Source organism: Trachurus trachurus (assembly GCF_905171665.1).
Source record: "Trachurus trachurus genome assembly, chromosome: 6".
In the NCBI taxonomy this organism is placed as follows: Eukaryota; Metazoa; Chordata; class Actinopteri; order Carangiformes; family Carangidae; genus Trachurus; species Trachurus trachurus.
In genome coordinates this window covers 16,976,388-16,994,360 of record NC_139897.1, presented here as the reverse complement: position 1 = coordinate 16,994,360, position 17,973 = coordinate 16,976,388, and the positions used below count along the sequence as shown (strand labels likewise).

The window sequence follows — 17,973 nt, the reverse complement described above, 5'->3', positions numbered from 1 at the left end:
GTTGAGGCTCTTCTGCATTATCATAGAAGGAAAAATATAGCTACACCCTCACATGGTTTAGGCTATCGTTTATTAGGATCCCCATCCTAATAAATAATAATCATCTTTATTTAAGCCTCGGAAATCACTGAGATTCATTCATTAAGAAAACATTAGCCTACTCAGTGCTCAGTCAAGCAGGTGCACATTGAGGTGAGGTGGTTTGAGAGCAAAGTCTTAAAATGGCCAGGAGTAGTGAAAGTATCAATGAGTAGGCTATGTATTGAAGATAATTCCATGTGATTGGTGCACAAAAACTAAAATCAGATTTTCCAAATTCAGAATAAACCTGTGGGACACAAAGCAGATAATCAGCAACGCAAGGATTGGTAAAGTCCTGTGGTCCAGTTCAGCATGGATGCTATATGGTGGTAAATCTCCAGTAAGGGCTTTATGGATTAATAAATAAAAGTGTTTATCACATCTCTGTGTGAGAGAGGACCAGCCAACTTTGTACAGAATGCAATGGTGAGTATCGTAGGGTTCCCCAGTAATGAATCTGAGGGCTGAATGATAAGGGGTTTGAGAGAGGTAGCAGCAGCATGCAGATTATATCACCATAATCTGATAGAAAGATTGCCTCGATTTTTCCTACAACCCAAAGGGACACTGGACATGTTTCTGTATAAAAAATCAGAGTTTTGCTGTAGTTTGGTGATAAGGTTTTCAATATGATGTTTAAAAGTACATGACTCATCAAGCCAAATACCAAGATATTTATTACATATTTATTTTACCCTCCCTCAACAAGTGCCATGTATTTGTTTCCTGCTTGTGGTCATATTCCACTTGCCCTCTGGCAGTTTGCTTCATGATGGTGTCCTTAAAGCTATTGAAACCAGAGAATCTTTCAAAATGAAGAGACGGTCAATGTAATGTCAAGTTTCATTGCTTACCCTCTGTCTCAGTGTCAGCTAAGCCTTTGGCTATCAAGTTATACTGTGATTATTTGGCAAATTGCTGCCGAAACCAAATCGAGTTCTGTACATAGTGCACTTGCACTAGCTAAACAAACACAATGAATGTGACAAACAGAGCTGCAGGCCACAATGACCTTTAAAAAGGTTTTTGTGACCCAAATGTCAGATTGGCAACTATATATTTTAATGTCAAACTGTCATCCAACCCTGTTACCTTATCTGATACACGTGTTTCATCCTCATGTCCCACCCATGCAACTACCACTGCAGTTGCCAAAAGGCTAATCAAACATTAACTAATACACCCCCAAAGCTCATAGGTGTCCATGGGAAGTCCCAATTGGTGGTTATTCAGCCTTGAAGATGTTTTTTTTGTGTGTAGTCGCATATAAACGTGGTGGCACACATGAGTTGTTCACTTGGGGATTGTCCTGGTCAGACTGCTGTTGAATCATGGAAAAGCATCGGAGTGCCACCTTTTTGGTGGCACTAGGACTGCTAGGCAGCTTTGTAGCGATAAGTGTTGAGGCTCAGAGCTGGCTGTCTAAGGGAGCACCACCTCCTCCATCGCAGGATCAGAAAATTCCACAGGTCCAACCTCCGCCAAAGGATCCTCGTTATCACCATGGGCCTGAGCTTCCGGGGCCTGCACCTGTACCACTAATAGCTGTTCAACGCCCTCAAGAATCTAAGGTTCCTCAACCACCTCCTCCATTCTACCCTAATACGCCCCAGACCCAACCAGGACCACCACCTGTATCTCCAGGGCATTCTCACGGTCCTAACGTGTCACCACCAAGGTATCCTAATACGCCCCAGACCCAACCAGGACCACCACCTGTATCTCCAGGGCATCCCTGGGATCCTAATGGGCCACAGGTCCAACCTCCACGAAAGTATCATGATACGCCCCAGACCCGACCAGGAATACCACCTGTATCTCCTGGACATTCTCAAGATCGTTACGTGCCGCAACCAAAGTACCCTAATACGCCCCAGACCCAACCAGGACCACCACCTGTATCTCCAGGGCATTCTCAAGGTCCTTACGTGTCGCCCCCAAAGTATCCTAATACGCCCCAGACCCGACCAGGAATACCACCTGTATCTCAAGGGCATTCTCAAGGTCCTTACGTGTCGCCCCCAAAGTATCCTAATACGCCCCAGACCCGACCAGGAATACCACCTGTATCTCAAGGGCATTCTCAAGGTCCTTACGTGTCGCCCCCAAAGTACCCTAATACGCCCCAGACCCGACCAGGAATACCACCTGTATCTCCAGGGCGTCCCCAAGATCCTTACGTGTCGCCCCCAAAGTACCCTAATACGCCCCAGACCCAACCAGGAACACCACCTGTATCTCCAGGGCATTCTCACGGTCCTAACGTGTCGCCACCAAGGTATCCTAATACGCCCCAGACCCGACCAGGAACACCACCTGTATCTCCAGGGCATTCTCAAGGTCCTTACGTGTCGCCCCCAAAGTATCCTAATACGCCCCAGACCCGACCAGGAATACCACCTGTATCTCCAGGGCATTCTCAAGGTCCTTACGTGTCGCCCCCAAAGTATCCTAATACGCCCCAGACCCGACCAGGAATACCACCTGTATCTCAAGGGCATTCTCAAGGTCCTTACGTGTCGCCCCCAAAGTACCCTAATACGCCCCAGACCCGACCAGGAATACCACCTGTATCTCCAGGGCATTCTCACGGTCCTTACGTGTCACCACCAAAGTATCCTAATACGCCCCAGACCCAACCTGGTTCATCAGGGATCATTACACCTTTTCCAGGAAGGCCTCATCAACCAAAGTTTGGTCCTCGATCAATTTCCAAATTCGAGCCTCCCCAAGAGCCACATGTGCCACAACCACAGCACCCGCATCAACCAGCTCCAAAGGACCCTTCCATTCACCAGCCTAAGCAGCCTACTTTTCAGAGTTGTGAGGTGGGCCAAAATGCGAGAGTCCCCTGTGGAGCTCCTGATATCTCTGCTGCTGCTTGTGAAGCCATCAGCTGCTGTTTTGATGGCCGACAGTGCTACTTTGGAAAAGCAGGTGGGTGCTGGTTGTTTTTATTCTCTCATAATATTAAGTAAAAGTAATTTAGGGACAACACAAATCTACAAGTAACCAGTAAAATAATACGTTGATACAGTTTAAAGAGTTTCTTGGTTCTACATCCAACCTTACATCACATATTTGCCATTATTTCTTGCTCAACAATAAGGTGCAAAGACAAACTTTTGCAACCTTTTCCTCACTTACCTTACATCCATGACCATTCACATAAAATTACAAATTACTAATTCAGCCACGATATCACTACATTTTACATTCTTCAGCACAATACAATACATTATTAAACCCTCAAATAGATACTTGTAGGACTATACTGTAGTCTTGTCACATATTCTTTGCTCAGTAATATCTAACCACAAAACCTGTGTATTCCTCTTTGTGTGCCACTAGTGACCGTTCAGTGCACCAAAGATGCCCAGTTCATTGTGGTAGTGGCCAGAGATGCCACTCTGCCCTACATTGACCTCGAGTCAATCTCACTTTTGGGGGAAGGTCTAGGCTGCACACATGTTGACTCTAACTCAGAATTTGCCATTTACCAGTTTCCTGTTACTGCTTGTGGCTCTCTTGTGATGGTAAGACCTTCATTTTATATACTGTATTCCTTTATCAAATGAAAACACCTATCAAAAAGGGCCTGTGCATGGTTTAACCCAACCCTAAAATAACCCCCCCCCCCCCCCCTTTTCTTTTGTAGGAGGAGCCTGGTGTTATAATCTATGAGAACAGGATGTCCTCCTCCTTTGAAGTAGGAGTTGGGCCCCTTGGAGCCATTACCAGGGACAGCCACTATGAGTAGGTGATAATTTCTTAGAGTATTGAAGTGCTTAAATAAAGTATCTTAAAAATATAATGCCACTTTCTTCTTCTTCTTTTTTTTGCAGTGTGCTCTTCCAGTGTAGGTACATCGGCACTTCTGTTGAAACTGTGGTTGCAGAGGTATTACCTTTAGATATTCCTCCTCCAGGAGTTGCTGCTTGGGGACCCATTGAAGTTCAGTTGAGGTTGGCTAATGGGCAATGCCATACAAAGGGTTGTAATGAATGTAAGTTGTGTCAGCCTGGCAGTATTTGTTGAACATTTCATAATATTGCTGTCATATTAACTGGAAACTCTGCTTTCATAGTGGATGTGGCCTACACCTCCTACTACATGGACACAGACTACCCTGTAACCAAACCACTGAGGGACCCCGTGTATGTGGAGGTTCAACTCATGGGCAAGACAGATCCACACCTTGAGCTGACTCTTGGTCGTTGTTGGACAACCACAAGCTCCAACCCTCACACTCTTCCCCAGTGGGACATTCTGATAGATGGGTAAACACTCTGCTATTTATGACGAAATGTACATTTCTGAGGAGATTAAATATTTCTGTCAGGTCTGCACACGGGAAACAGTTAAAAAACTTAAAACTTAAATGCTAAACACTGGCTTCATTGTTCATTTGCATTTCACCGCCTTGATTTAATTTGCTCTCCTTCTAGGTGTCCATATCGGGATGATCGCTACATGTCCTCCCTGATTCCAGTTGGTTCTTCTTCTGGTCTGCACTTCCCAGGCCACTACAGACGTTTCCTTTTCAAAATGTTTACCTTTGTGGACTTCAGCTCAATGGTGCCCTTGAGGGAACAGGTAATCAATATATCAAGTGATGAGAAACTGCTCCAAAAATAAATATTTTTGTGTTGCTCTGCCAACAATGTCGTCCTTGTTTAGGTGTACATTCACTGTAGCACAGCTGTGTGCGCTGCTGCTCCGGGCCGCAATTGTGAACCATCATGCTTCAGAAACAGTAAGAAATTAATTTATATTATATATTGGCAAAATGTGGCAGGATTATTATACACTTAAATCTGACCATGTTTGTATGTGTGTTTGCAGAGAGAGATGTCAAGGCTGTGGAGCAGAGGACGGCTGAGCCAAAGGTTGTGGCTTCTGTTGGACCTGTGATCATGAGCAGCCCTGAACAGTAACCAGCACATTGTCAAGCTCAAGAACATTTGTTAACATTTGAAGAATTAACATGGTTCAGACATTTGTAGTATGAAAATAAAATTACAAATTACCAGTTTCCTGTTACTGTGTTACTGGCTTTTGCTCTGTTGTGATGGTAAGACATTTAGTTTGTATTTACGTAATATTTTAATTTTTTTTTTTAGAAATAACATACATGTATCTGACACGTTGTAAGGTATGGTATTTCATTGCTATAGCTGACATTATATTGGACAAGAGTAACTAAATACATGTAAGTTATTCAAAGATGCAAGAAAATACATTGGAAGACATTGCTTGAAAAGGGTTAATAAGCAGTTGTGTAAACCCATGGGAGATAGGCTTAAACTACAGCACGCAACATTTGATGATTTGTGTGAAATCAGTGAAGTAATAAATGGACTGCTGGACCTTGTTTAATGTCTTTTCAAAAATAATAAAAAGATTACCAGCCATTCAGCCAGGTATTCTATTGGACTAAACTGCCCTTCTTTTCTCAAAATTCATGTCATCTCAACAATGTGTATTCGTTCATAGTGTTTCTCAGTGAACACATCAAGTGTGGAGAAGTAATACAAAGTATGATACTGACAAAATCAAACACTTTCATTAAAGCTTTCTGCAGTTGAGGATTCTCTTTATTTAAAAAAGTTAATGTTAAAGAGAAACAGAAGTAAAAGTCCTGCATTTGACATTTTACTTTTGCTAGTGTTAGCGCAGTATACAGTATGTGCCACACCCCATTTATAATTGACTAAAAATAAAAGTATTCATGACATTATTATATATAGTGTCGTGACCATACATACGCCACCCTGGTAATTAACGTTTTACAGTTAAGGCTCTAACAAGTCTAGGCTTCAGGGATGACACAGGTGCACATAAAGTATTTCTATTGCTGAAAACCTGGAGTCTGGTGGGATTCGCTGCCATATTGCTCAATGTTTGACTCACCGGCTGCTTCACGTTCATCACCTGTAGCTTGGTCAGCGAGGCTTTCCCGGCAAACCGGTGTCCTGCTTCAGTGGCACCAGGCCGGCCACCAGCTCCAGCGTCCTGCGTTTTTTATGAAAAAAAAAATAGACATTCATATTTGTTCATACAAAAAATTCACCCAACGCACTCTAAATTAACGACAGGGCTGAGGTTGTGGCTTTTTAAGCTTGTAAAATGATGACTTGGAGAAACAGTTAGACGCAATAGAATTTTAGGGTGTTTCCACATACAGGCAAACAAACCAAACAAATTATTTCTAAACTGGCCCAGCAGAGCAAAGACTCAGCTCCGATAAGGCTACAGTCCACACACACACACACACACACACACACACACACACACACACACACACACACACACACACACACACACACACACACACACACACACACACACACACACACACACACTTTGAGAGGATCTCTTGTACGACATCAACCATGCCCATCACAGTAGGCCCCATTACCAGCACATTTGGGCCCTACATTCCACACCGCAGGCATTGTACTTTGGAGCTTGTCATATGTTGTGTTTGTAATATATCAATCTGTTAAGTCACATTTGTACCTCTCCAATACATGTAGTAGAATAAACTGTACACTATTTCCATCCAAAATGTCCATACATTTTGATGTGTATTGCAGGCACATTACAGGAGCACAAATACTAAATACTCAGTTACAGTTTTTCTCAATTGCTAAAACACTAAACCCTGTTGTCTGAACCAAATTCTCAGTTGCCTGAACCCACTGATTGAATCAGTCACTCTTTTGGCAAAACCATCAGCACTTTTCACCTGTTTAGACACATCTTACCAACACATTTTCATTGTGATGCACCTGTGTTGCATAATGCTGAGCACAGGTGGCAAAAGTCAAACACAAGTAAAGCACAAGTTTCACCGGTTGAACACAACAACTCAAAATTGATAACACTTGTGTCCAATGATGTGAGGGCACATATACTGTAAGTAGTAGTTCAGGATGAAGTCCTGTGGCCTGATCCAGTACAGAGAAATGATGCTGTGGCTGAGTTATGCACTTCTCATTTCTATATTTTTGTACTTTATTTTTACATAGGCTTACTGCATACAAGTGCTAAATGCACAAGATTTCTGTTTGTCTTTGTACTGTAGAAGTGCTACGTGTAAATGCACAAGATTTCTGGTTTTTGTACTTCTTTTTTTTTTTTACTACTATGTACAAGTGCTAAATGCACAGGTTTTTTGTTTTGCAAGAGGAGAAGATGAGAGACGACAGGGTGAAGGAAGAAAGGATGAGGGAGGGAGGGATGAACTGGGAAGAAAAAAGAAGTAGGAAGGAAAAGGGGATGAAATGAATGTGGAGGGGGAAGGAGGCGGGTGAAAGAAAGGGAAGGAGAGAAGTGCTACAGTGTGAATGCACAGGTTTTTTGTTTTGCAACATGCATTTAGCCTACAGTGAACGATAAACATTTATTTCTACAGCTTCATGTGCTGAGCATTGTGTTTTCTATTTTTCTATGTAGTGTTTAGTGGCTGCTCAGTAGTGTTCTTAATTTTGATTGACTCGGGGCACGATTTGACAACATAGTTCAGTTTTGGGCACAGATTGAACTGTTTTGAGGTGAAAGTTTGGTTTTGCAAGAAGAGTCTGAGGTTTTGTGAATGTAGCTTGAAAATTGGGGTTTGTGTTCACAGTTTAGAGAAAATGAGAGAAGCTTTCGAGAAATGTGTCTTAGCAATCGAGAAAAACTGTAAAGCAGAAGTAAGTGGAATATTTGTGTTAATATAAGTCTTAAATAGTTATATCTTCTGACAGCAATCACTTATATAGAGTGTTTGGTCCAAAACACGGGTCTGTCAGTCACTCTGCTCTGCTGTAAGCCGAGGAGAAAACTTTCCTTGCATCCTACAACCTTTATCCAGTGAGGAGAGAGAACGGCATAAAGGGACGGTCCTCTCTGTGTGTGCAGCAAAGGGATGCGCGTGAATGTGGTGACGTAGGGACGAGGGCGGGGACTGCTAACTCCATCGGCTGACAGAAAGTTAGCCAAAACGACCGGATCGCTTACTTCTGCTTTAAAGTATAAAAAACAGAACCTAAGAAAATGTACTTACTTTCTACCTCTGATATCATGTATATGTGTTAACAGGGTTCATTTTCCAGGAAAAAATTAATGAGACCTGTTCACAATTATCTCAGAAAAATGGGTCAATACTGTAACACTTCCACAAACTCAGTGTTTTTCAGCCTTGGGGTTGGGACCCCACGTGGGGTTGCCTGAAATGGGGTTGCCTGAAATGTCTAGTAATTGATAAAAAAAATACTGATAACTAATATCATTCTTTTTTAAAATTATGCTTAAAAACACACAACTGTATTCTATACTTTCACTTTCTCAAATATAAATCCAGCTCAAATAGCATATAAAAATACCTGAACTGGCGCAACTTGATTGACGGCCTCGATCACGTGACTGCACGTGATTGCACGGTCACCAGAAATTTGTGATGTCAAAATGGGGTCACGAGCCAAAAAAGGTTGGGAACCACTGCACTAATTAAATGCTATTACACTTTAATCGGCAGCTTAAAAACTCTGCGCACAGATTAAAGCAGAAGTAAGCGGAATATTTGTGTTAATATAAGTCTTAAATAGTTATATCTTCCGATGGCAATCACTTATATACTGTAGAGTGTTTGGTCCGAAACACGGGTCTGTCAGTCACTCTGCTCTGCTGTAAGCCGAGGAGAAAACCTTTATTTTATTTCCTTGTATCCTACAACCTTTATCCAATGAGGAGAGAGAACGGCATGAAGGGCTGTGTGTGCAGCCAAGGGATGTGCGTGAATATGGTGACATGGGACGAGGACCAATAGATCCATGACGAGGGCGGGGACTGCTAACTCCATTGACTGACAAGAAGTCAGAAAAACGACCGGATCGCTTACTTCTGCTTTAATCTTACTTTCAATATGTGTGATTAATTACATATTGTATTTAATTCAGATTATCACAGTATTAAAAAAGGACCAACAAGTCTAATGTTTCATTTGTAAGTTTGGAGTTACGGTAAACAGCCAATAACCTTATTCATTATTTGCCATCTTATTTAAGCCAGGTATCGAAGTGGATTTTAACACTATGGTTAGTTTGCTTACTCAGTAACTGAGGAAAGGGGGTTATAGCAGAAACCTTAGTAAAAATCTACAGTGATGTATTTTAACCTGCGGCCTTTCTATGTGGAGTTTGCACATTCTCCCTGTGCCGGCCTCCACCAACTGTCCAAAGAAATGTTAGGTTTATTGGTGATTTATGGTGAATTGCTCAGAGCTGTGAATATAAGTGTGAGTGGTTGGTTGATTGTTTCTATGTTTACCCTATTAGACTGGTGACCATTATGGTACAATACTTTCTAGAGCAACAGAAACAGAGCAACAGAAAGTATTTGAGACTTAGGGTTTGTCTTGCGGCAGATTCAAAACTCATGGTTTAAAACTTAATATCTGACTATTATATAAACTGCAATATGGTTGTGATTAAATAATATATGTTCTTCTAATATGTTCTTAGAAGTTCAAGTAAAAAACAACCTAAATTGGGCTCAAGTTCACTTAATGACAAAGTCACCAGATCAATACTATATGTTTACCATTGTGCGCTAGATAAAATAAACATTTGGGGCCACAATGACCTTTAAAAAGGTTTTTGTGACCCAAAAGTTGAATTTGTCAAAAAACACTTTAATGTCAAACTGTCATCCACCCCAGACCTGATCTGATAGGACACATGTTTAATCCCCTTGTCCCACCCATACAAGTAAGAAAGTTGCCAAGAGGCTTATCAGACATCACATAATACACCCCTGAAAATTATAGGTGTACAGTGAAAGATGGGAAGTCCTGATTGGTGGTTTGGCCTTAGAGGTGGGGTTATGAAATATCAAGTCTAGTAATGTATAAATGTGGCAGCACACGTAAGTGGTACACTTGGGGAGTGTCCTGGCGAAACCGCTGTCAAACCATGGAGAAGCATTGGAGTTCCACCTCTTTGGTGGCACTAGCACTGCTCGGCAGCTTTGTTGTGAGAAATGTAGAGGCTCAAAGCTCGACGTGGCAGGACCCTCCAACGCATTTTTCCAAGAAAGCTCTACCTCCTCAGGCACCAAAGGTTCTTCCACGCCCTGACCCCCCGCAAGTTCTGCCTCCTTCACCTCCAAAGACTCCTCAATATCCTCACGTGCCAGCTCCACCACCAAAGGTTTTTCCACGCCCCGGCCCCCCGCAAGTTCTGCCTCCTTCACCTCCAAAGACTCCTCAATATCCTCACGTGCCAGCTCCACCACCAAAGGTTCTTCCACGTCCTGAACGCCCACAGGTCCTGCCACCTCGACCACCAGATAATCCTAAATATCCTCATGTGCCAAAGTATCCTAACACCCCTCAAGCATACCATGATCAGTTTTCCCAGGAGCCAAAGGTCCCAGAACGACAGCGTCCTGCAGTGCCAGGGCTGACAAAACCAGAACCTGCCCAGAGTTGTGAGGTGGCTCAAAATGTAAGAGTCCCATGTGGGGGTGCTGACATATCTGCTGCTGGGTGTGAAGCCATAAACTGCTGCTTTGATGGCCGACAGTGCTTCTTTGGAAAAGCAGGTGGGTTTTTTAAAAATATATATAAAAAAAAAAAAAAAAAAAGGTAATTCTCTTTAAAGCTAAGACATGTACAAATGTGAAAGATTTGCTCAGTAATATCTAACCACTCAACCTGTGTATTCCTCTTGTTGTGCCACTAGTGACCGTCCAGTGCACCAAAGATGCCCAGTTCATTGTGGTAGTGGCCAGAGATGCCACTCTGCCCAACATTGACCTCGAGTCAATCTCACTTTTGGGGGAAGGTCAAGGCTGCACACATGTTGACTCTAACTCAGAATTTGCCATTTACCAGTTTCCTGTTACTGCTTGTGGCTCTCTTGTGATGGTAAGACCTTCATTTTATATTCTGTATTCCTTTATCAAATGAAAACACCTATAAAAAGGGCGTGTGCATGGTTTAACCCAACCCTAAAATAAATCCCCCCCCCCCTTTCTTTTGTAGGAGGAGCCTGGTGTTATAATCTATGAGAACAGGATGTCCTCCTCCTTTGAAGTAGGAGTTGGGCCCCTTGGAGCCATTACCAGGGACAGCCACTATGAGTAGGTGATAATTTCTTAGAGTATTGAAGTGCTAAAAAAAAGTCTCTTAAAAAATAATACCACTTTATTTTCTTTTTTCTTTCTTTCTTTCTTTTTTTTTGCAGTGTGCTCTTCCAGTGTAGGTACATCGGCACTTCTGTTGAAACTGTGGTTGCAGAGGTATTACCTTTAGATATTCCTCCTCCAGGAGTTGCTGCTTTTGGACCCATTGAAGTTCAGCTGAGGTTGGCTAATGGGCAATGCCATACAAAGGGTTGTAATGAATGTAAGTGTGTGTCAGACTGGCAGTATTTGTTGAACCTAAGCCTTTGGGCTTTATTGTGTTTTTAATCCTTTTGAACACGTGTCTAATGTTGTTCAATAAAGTTTTCAATAAAGTTTTCAATCAATCAATCAATCAATCAATCAATCAATCAATCAATCAATCAATCAATCAATCAATCAATCAATCAAAAAAACATTTCATAATATTGCTGTCATATTAACTGGAAACTCTGCTTTCATAGTGGATGTGGCCTACACCTCCTACTACATGGACACAGACTACCCTGTAACCAAACCACTGAGGGACCCTGTGTATGTGGAGGTTCAACTCATGGGCAAGACAGATCCACTCCTTGTCCTGACTCTTGGTCGCTGTTGGACAACCACAAGCTCCAACCCTCACACTCTTCCCCAGTGGGACATTCTGATAGATGGGTAAACACTCTGATATTTATGACGAAATGTACATTTCTGAGGAGATTAAATATTTCTGTCAGGTCTGCACACAGGAAACAGTTAAAGGAAAACGTAATGCTCAACACTGACTACATTGTTAATTTGCATTTCAATGTTGTCACCTTGATTTAATTTGCTCTCCTTCTAGGTGTCCATATCGGGATGACCGCTACATGTCCTCCCTGGTTCCAGTTGATTCTTCTTCTGGTCTGGCCTTCCCAAGTCACTACCGACGTTTCATTTTCAAAATGTTTACCTTTGTGGACTCCAGCTCAATGTTGCCCTTGAAGGAACAGGTAATCAATATATCAAGTGATGAGAAACTGCTCCAAAAATAAATATTTTTGTGTTGCTCTGCCAACAATGTCGTCCTTGTTTAGGTGTACATTCACTGTAGCACAGCTGTGTGCGCTGCTGCTCCGGGCCGCAATTGTGAACCATCATGCTTCAGAAACAGTAAGAAATTAATTTGTATAATCTGAAGAATTCAGGCAGAATATACACTTATATTTGACCATGTTTGTATGTGTGTTTGCAGAGAGAGATGTCAAGGCTGTGGAGCAGAGGAAGGCTGAGCCAAAGGTTGTGGCTTCTGTTGGACCGCTAACCATTGTGCAGCAAACAGAGCAGAGTGCCTAGCTCAAGAATTGTATGCCAAACAATTAAAGAGTGTGAACTTGACCTACAAAGTATTGAAGTTAAATTTATATTAAAATAAATATTGGCTTTGATGAGCTATTCATATATTATTTTGTGCATAATGTACTTTTAAAAATGTTAGGGACATTCTAACAAACAGAGACCCCTGGCAGTAATATTTAACTTATGGTTATAAAATGATTTGAAACAAATAAAACAATAAGATACAATCAAGTGGGTGTTTAATGTAGTTAACAAGGAGTATTGATGCCATTTTAACTGTCTTAATGTGATCTCAGAATTTCAAATGTAAAACTGGTGAAAAAAATAAAGTTGGTGTAATCTTACCAGCACTTTATCTGTGTCACCTTGGTCAGTATAATGATGTATAAACAAGATCCAAACATTTGAGGTTAAAATTTCATCTACTAGAGGAGATATACGTAAAACAGTTGTAACATTATTTTTTATGTTTTTTTTTTAAATCATCTTTGGATTTATAACATAAAAATGACCACAGTGCTGCATTGAAACAGATAATCCGTAACGGTGGTAAAACAATTTATTTACATATATATTAAGTTTTGAGTGAACAAATTATAGACCCAACAACACAAATATGGTAACGGTTTCTAAAAAATATAATTTTAAATATGCAAATCAAGTTCTGTAACATAAAGTATAGATATTTAAAACGTACCATTGAATTGAAGTTGAACAGTCAAGAAATTTGAAGTTTGGAATAGTCTCATGAAAACGCTTTTTATGAGGCTGCTTTTGTAAACGAGGGAACGCAGCACACGTACACAACCTTCTGCATATGTTTTATTTAGACAAGTTGATAAAACACTGATACAACATTGACATCATCTGTGAAGCCTCAAATAACATTTGACATTTAAAGGTAGATCTACAAAAACTTTTTAAAATCTTATTTTTACATGATTATCAGCTCAAAATGTAGTTGATATTTTAACACTCAGATTGTATTATCAAGAAATCCAGCCATCTGATTGTAACAACGGTAAACACTGACTCCAAGCTATATGAAGGAGCTTTAGAGAAACATTAGGGTTGAGAACAAAGCTTCTTTGGTACAGTAGCGGAGATGGCATTATGGCATTATCAAACTTCTGTGGAAGATTTAATTTTTCCAAGTTTACATGTTACTTCAATCTGAGAGTAATGTTCATCAACATATCACAGTAACTACTAGAGAGGCTGGCTCTGAGGAGGCAATGCATTGCAAGTTCAGAAAACATCTTCAACAATGAAATCCACACAGCACAAGACAAGTGTTTCCAGGGGACACTGGAAAGTGATGTAATGTGTAAACTGAATGGTTTGGTGGCACGGGTTGGACGGGTTGCATGCGTTTTCCTGCATTGCATTAAGCTCTCAGGGCCAATGCACTAGTGTGTAAAGTTATCCTATAAACTTATACTGAACCAGAACAGTCAAGTGAACCAGCTAACACTGCAGCAGGGAATGAAGTTCATTGTAATCAATCTCTTAATCATCATTTTCACATGAATAACAATACTTATTTTGATAAATTGGACTGTGTATCAAAAGCACGAGTATGAGTTGCCTTCCACTGAGATGACAAAAAAAAAGGCAAAGGAAACATGAACTGAGAGGAAACCTGGCTGCAACTGCCAAAGTAATTCCCCAGTGAAATACCCACAGTCCACAGCCAACAGTGTTTACATGACACAACATACAAGACATAAAACTGGGCTGTAGTGTTCACATTACATCTTTGATTTGTTCATTTGTGAACACAGGTGATGAACTGGAGTGTGAAATATTTTCATTATCCAAGAAATATCATATCATTTATAGCTTGTCACTCATCAATGATTGTCTTGCAAGTGAAGTTTAAGCATTTACACTTTAGGCTGTTCCACACTAAAGTTAACTAATGTGATGAGTAGAACAGTCTGCAGGAAGAACTGTGTTGTAGCTTATTATCAAACATGTAAAATAGACATTTTACCTAATTTGTGGCACAGCGGATAAAAGTTTGGCGTGTTTTCCTTTAAAAAACAGTCGGAGTCTTCTTGGTTTTTTCAGGTCCATGCCACATACAAAACTAACTCAAGAAATAAATGAAGCAACCCCTCACTAAAATGTATACACTCTGCTTTTGAGTCCTCTTTTCATCTTTGACTGTTCAGCTTTGCATGTTCACCCTGCTCCTCTCTCCATCAGTCAGACTTGTCCTTCTTTTTGCATCCTCCTATGGGAACTTTGCTGACCACTGCAGAGCCGACAGATGTCACTCCTCCAGCTACGGCGCACACTCCTCCTTTAACGAGCCCCACTCCCATGGCAGGCACAGCAGCTACGGTGCTGACGGCGGTCTTGGTTAGATCCAGACTCTTTCCTCCCACCCAGGCCACGCCACCCACTGTAGCTCCAATAGCTCCCTTGGTGGCACCGTACAAGCCCCCCGCCAACCTGCCGAACATGCCTGGTTGTGTCTGTGGGTGGTCCTTGTTGTTGTCTGAAAATAACAGGAGAAGATTTTTAAGATTTACTGTGTCACTGCTGGATTATATTCATCATATCATCATCGTCATCATACAGAAACCATGATTATAACGCCAATCATTTGAAATTGGTTACAGTAATCTTGTTCATGACTACAACATTATTTTTTAATATGTATTACGCTCTGAATTTCTTTTTTTTGTGTGTTTTCAGTTGAATTACAGTTGACTTATCTGGGACAGAGAAATAAACTATGCTACAATGACACTTGCTGCATTTGGTTTGTTGTGGGTTTTGTATTTTTCTTGGGATTCTCAGACACTAAAGTTTAGTGTCTTGTATAGTTTAGTGACTAAACTATACAAATAAAATATTTGGGAACTGAGCTGGGTTGAGCGGGAGTCTCCCTACATTATAAAAATGACTTTTTAAATGATTACTTGCTTAGTATTTACTATTTGATCATCAAAACTGCCATCGGCTGCTCTTTTGAACACTACTGACAGTTTCTTAATTTCCTTTCATGACAGATTCAAGGGAAGGCTGGACCTTTTTTTTGCACAGACTGTGATGAATAAACATTAAAACTTTTGCAGGTAAACTGAACTTACCAGTAGGTGGCTCATCTTGTAGGTATGCAGGCACGTCCTCAGGCACCTGCTCTGCCTGACTCATCTCTCTGGCAGAGTAAATAGCACACACAATTACCAAGAAAGTCTGTGATGCAAAATAATTACACACTGCAACACTGTGAGAGTGCCACGTTATGTATTGTACATATAGAGCTAATCAGACAGACACATGATCATCTCTCTGAGCAAGGACATCTGTCCTGCACCTGAGTTTTGGTATGTAGCGTATGTAACCTATGACAAATGTAAAACTTGTAACAGACTTGCTCAGGGTGGTGGAGTAGCTCTAAATGATGTAATGCAGGGATCTGTAGGGATATTACACCCAACAACATTGCTGTAACTCAGATTATATTTCTCCCTGGCATTCATACAGCATTTCTGTTATGGTGTAAACTTTGCCATGAAGACTTATTGCTGCTGTGTTTGTTGTTGGATTAAGCAGAAACAAAAGTTATGCCTGCCAGCTTTAACCTTCACATTAACTGTGATTGTGACAAGGTTGCCCTGTTATTATTAAAAGTCTTTATTCCAGATGGACAAAGTGGTACAAGTAGGCCTATGTGTGACACACGGACTGTGTAAATGTTAGGAATGGGGCTGTCTTAAGGAATATAAAAGGTGATTGCTTTGGGTGTTGCTGCTGATCGCAAAACAAGGCAGACCTGTTCACACTGTCACACAGAAGCACAACAGGTTAAAACAAACACACTCAAACACACAGACACAGAGCTGGGATAGACTGTAAAACTTAAACCGAGCTCCTACACACTACCACTCAAGTTTGGACACACCTTCTCGGTTCTTTCTTTATTTTTATTACTTTGTAGATTCATACTTAAGATATAAAAACTATGAAGGAACACATGGAATTATGTAGTAAACACAGTGTTATCTGTGAGATAACCATCATGAGTTGGACCGCAGAGTGAAGTCAAAACAGTTAACAAGTGCTCAGCAGTCAGCACCTCTGTGAACTCCTTTGGAAAACCTCATGAAGCTGATGATAGGATGTCAAAAGTGTGCAAAAAGCTGTAGGTGGCTAAAAATCTTATAGCCTAAAACACATTCTGCTTTGTTTTTGCAGATTTTTGTTTACTGCAAAGGCTATAAGTTCCTCCATAGTTTTGTTGTCTTCAGTTTGAATCTACAATGTACTAAGTAATAAAAAAAAATAAAGAAAACACATGGAATGAGAAGGTTTTGACTGGTAAGTTAGTGTACAAGTTTTAAGTTGTATTTACAATTTCCCGGTCTGTGTTTTTAAAACAATGACACATCGTCTTCACAAAATGCAAAATGATCCCAGAAACTGTTGCACACAAAGGTGACTTTTTATTTGAGCTTTCTGAGGTGGACACTGTTTTGAACTCTGCTCAACAAAATATCAGGCGGAAACAATAGTTCATTGCAGAGACAGCTAACTTAGCTTTTACGGTGACCGTTATCAGTTGTTTACACCACAATACACAGCCCGTGAAGCCGATGTCTCAAGTTAAACAGTGATAAAAGTGAGGAGTTAGCTGCTGGTAGCGGCCCCGCCCAAGCTAAGGAGCTAATGTACAGAGAGTTCGTTTTAATTTACCGTTGACGTACGGTACGTTAACTGTACGTAAACTTTACGTTAACGGTAAGTTACGAGCCAACGTTCGCTCAGTGTTCGGGCTAACGTGAACTTCTTCAGCGAACTCACTCAGAGGCACGTACACGTACAGTTCGTGATGCTACATCGGGTTTATGTTCAATATTAACTCCCTAAAACAAGAAAAAAGAAAGGACGTGTTTGATAATTCGAGCATCACTTTGTTCCCGTGTGTCCTCAGCGCCATAAGCAGATTATCTGAGGACTGACACATCAAAACAGACACGTCGTCTTTCCCGAAACTCCCGACGACTGTTTCGTTGCTTTTCCACCGTAAAACCGTCCACATTTATCAGTATTTTATAACCCAGTCGATGGGCGTCCGTTTTGAAGCTGCTCTGAAATGTTATGCTTCGGTTCTTCCTGCAGAAGTTCTCATGGCTGCCTCATTAAAAAACAGCAGCAACAACAACCACCACCACCACCAACTCGCTCAGGACTCACCTTGGTTTGTAACGTTAACAAACTAGTCCAGTCCACCCAGTGCAAGGTATGTGTGGCACTTTAAAACTACCCCAGCAAAGACAGCTTTCAGGCTCTTCCAGGCCCTGTGATGTTTTCGCCTGTTGCTTCTAATGGAGGAGAAGAGAAGTTGACTGTGTGTGTGTGTGTGTGTGTGTTGTCTGTCCTCTC

General features: G+C 41.2%; 2 protein-coding genes across 3 annotated transcripts; one reads left to right on the top strand and one right to left on the bottom strand.

The window, feature by feature from the left end:
* The first annotated feature begins 1,357 nt into the window (after positions 1 to 1,357).
* On the top strand, positions 1,358 to 12,662 carry LOC310987710 (uncharacterized protein). 2 transcript variants are annotated; one of them, XM_083974103.1, is made up of 8 exons: positions 1,358 to 3,018; positions 10,812 to 10,996; positions 11,114 to 11,211; positions 11,316 to 11,476; positions 11,718 to 11,910; positions 12,080 to 12,227; positions 12,312 to 12,387; positions 12,470 to 12,662. In XM_083974103.1, the coding sequence occupies exons 1-8, from the start codon at positions 1,413 to 1,415 to the stop codon at positions 12,568 to 12,570; spliced, it is 2,568 nt and encodes an 855-aa protein (XP_083830229.1). In that variant the 5' UTR covers positions 1,358 to 1,412; the 3' UTR covers positions 12,571 to 12,662. The 2 variants fall into 2 exon arrangements, with proteins under 2 accessions (XP_083830229.1, XP_083830230.1); XM_083974104.1 differs by lacking the exons at positions 10,812 to 10,996; positions 11,114 to 11,211; positions 11,316 to 11,476; ... (2 more) ...; positions 12,312 to 12,387; positions 12,470 to 12,662 and adding exons at positions 3,433 to 3,617; positions 3,740 to 3,837; positions 3,927 to 4,087; ... (2 more) ...; positions 4,762 to 4,837; positions 4,927 to 5,116 and having other exon boundaries at positions 1,359 to 3,018.
* Positions 12,663 to 13,377: 715 nt separating this feature from the next.
* Positions 13,378 to 17,967, bottom strand: tmem263 (transmembrane protein 263). Its single transcript, XM_083974113.1, has 3 exons — positions 17,785 to 17,967; positions 15,678 to 15,745; positions 13,378 to 15,079 (listed from the first exon to the last, which is right to left on the bottom strand). Exons 2-3 carry the CDS (start codon positions 15,739 to 15,741, stop codon positions 14,781 to 14,783), a joined length of 363 nt encoding a protein of 120 aa, XP_083830239.1. The 5' UTR covers positions 15,742 to 15,745; positions 17,785 to 17,967; the 3' UTR covers positions 13,378 to 14,780.
* Between the last annotated feature and the right edge of the window lie 6 nt (positions 17,968 to 17,973).

What these genes read in the sequence shown, in the direction of transcription:
- LOC310987710 (XM_083974103.1), top strand. Translation starts at nt 1,413, where the DNA reads ATGGAAAAGCATCGGAGTGCCACCTTTTTGGTGGCACTAGGACTGCTA. An exon ending in TGTTGCCCTTGAAGGAACAG is followed by an intron (nt 12,228 to 12,311) that starts GTAATCAATATA and finishes GTCCTTGTTTAG; the next exon opens with GTGTACATTCACTGTAGCAC. An exon ending in ACCATCATGCTTCAGAAACA is followed by an intron (nt 12,388 to 12,469) that starts GTAAGAAATTAA and finishes GTGTGTTTGCAG; the next exon opens with AGAGAGATGTCAAGGCTGTG.
- tmem263 (XM_083974113.1), bottom strand. Translation starts at nt 15,741, where the DNA reads ATGAGTCAGGCAGAGCAGGTGCCTGAGGACGTGCCTGCATACCTACAA. An exon ending in ACAAGATGAGCCACCTACTG is followed by an intron (nt 15,080 to 15,677) that starts GTAAGTTCAGTT and finishes TGTTATTTTCAG; the next exon opens with ACAACAACAAGGACCACCCA.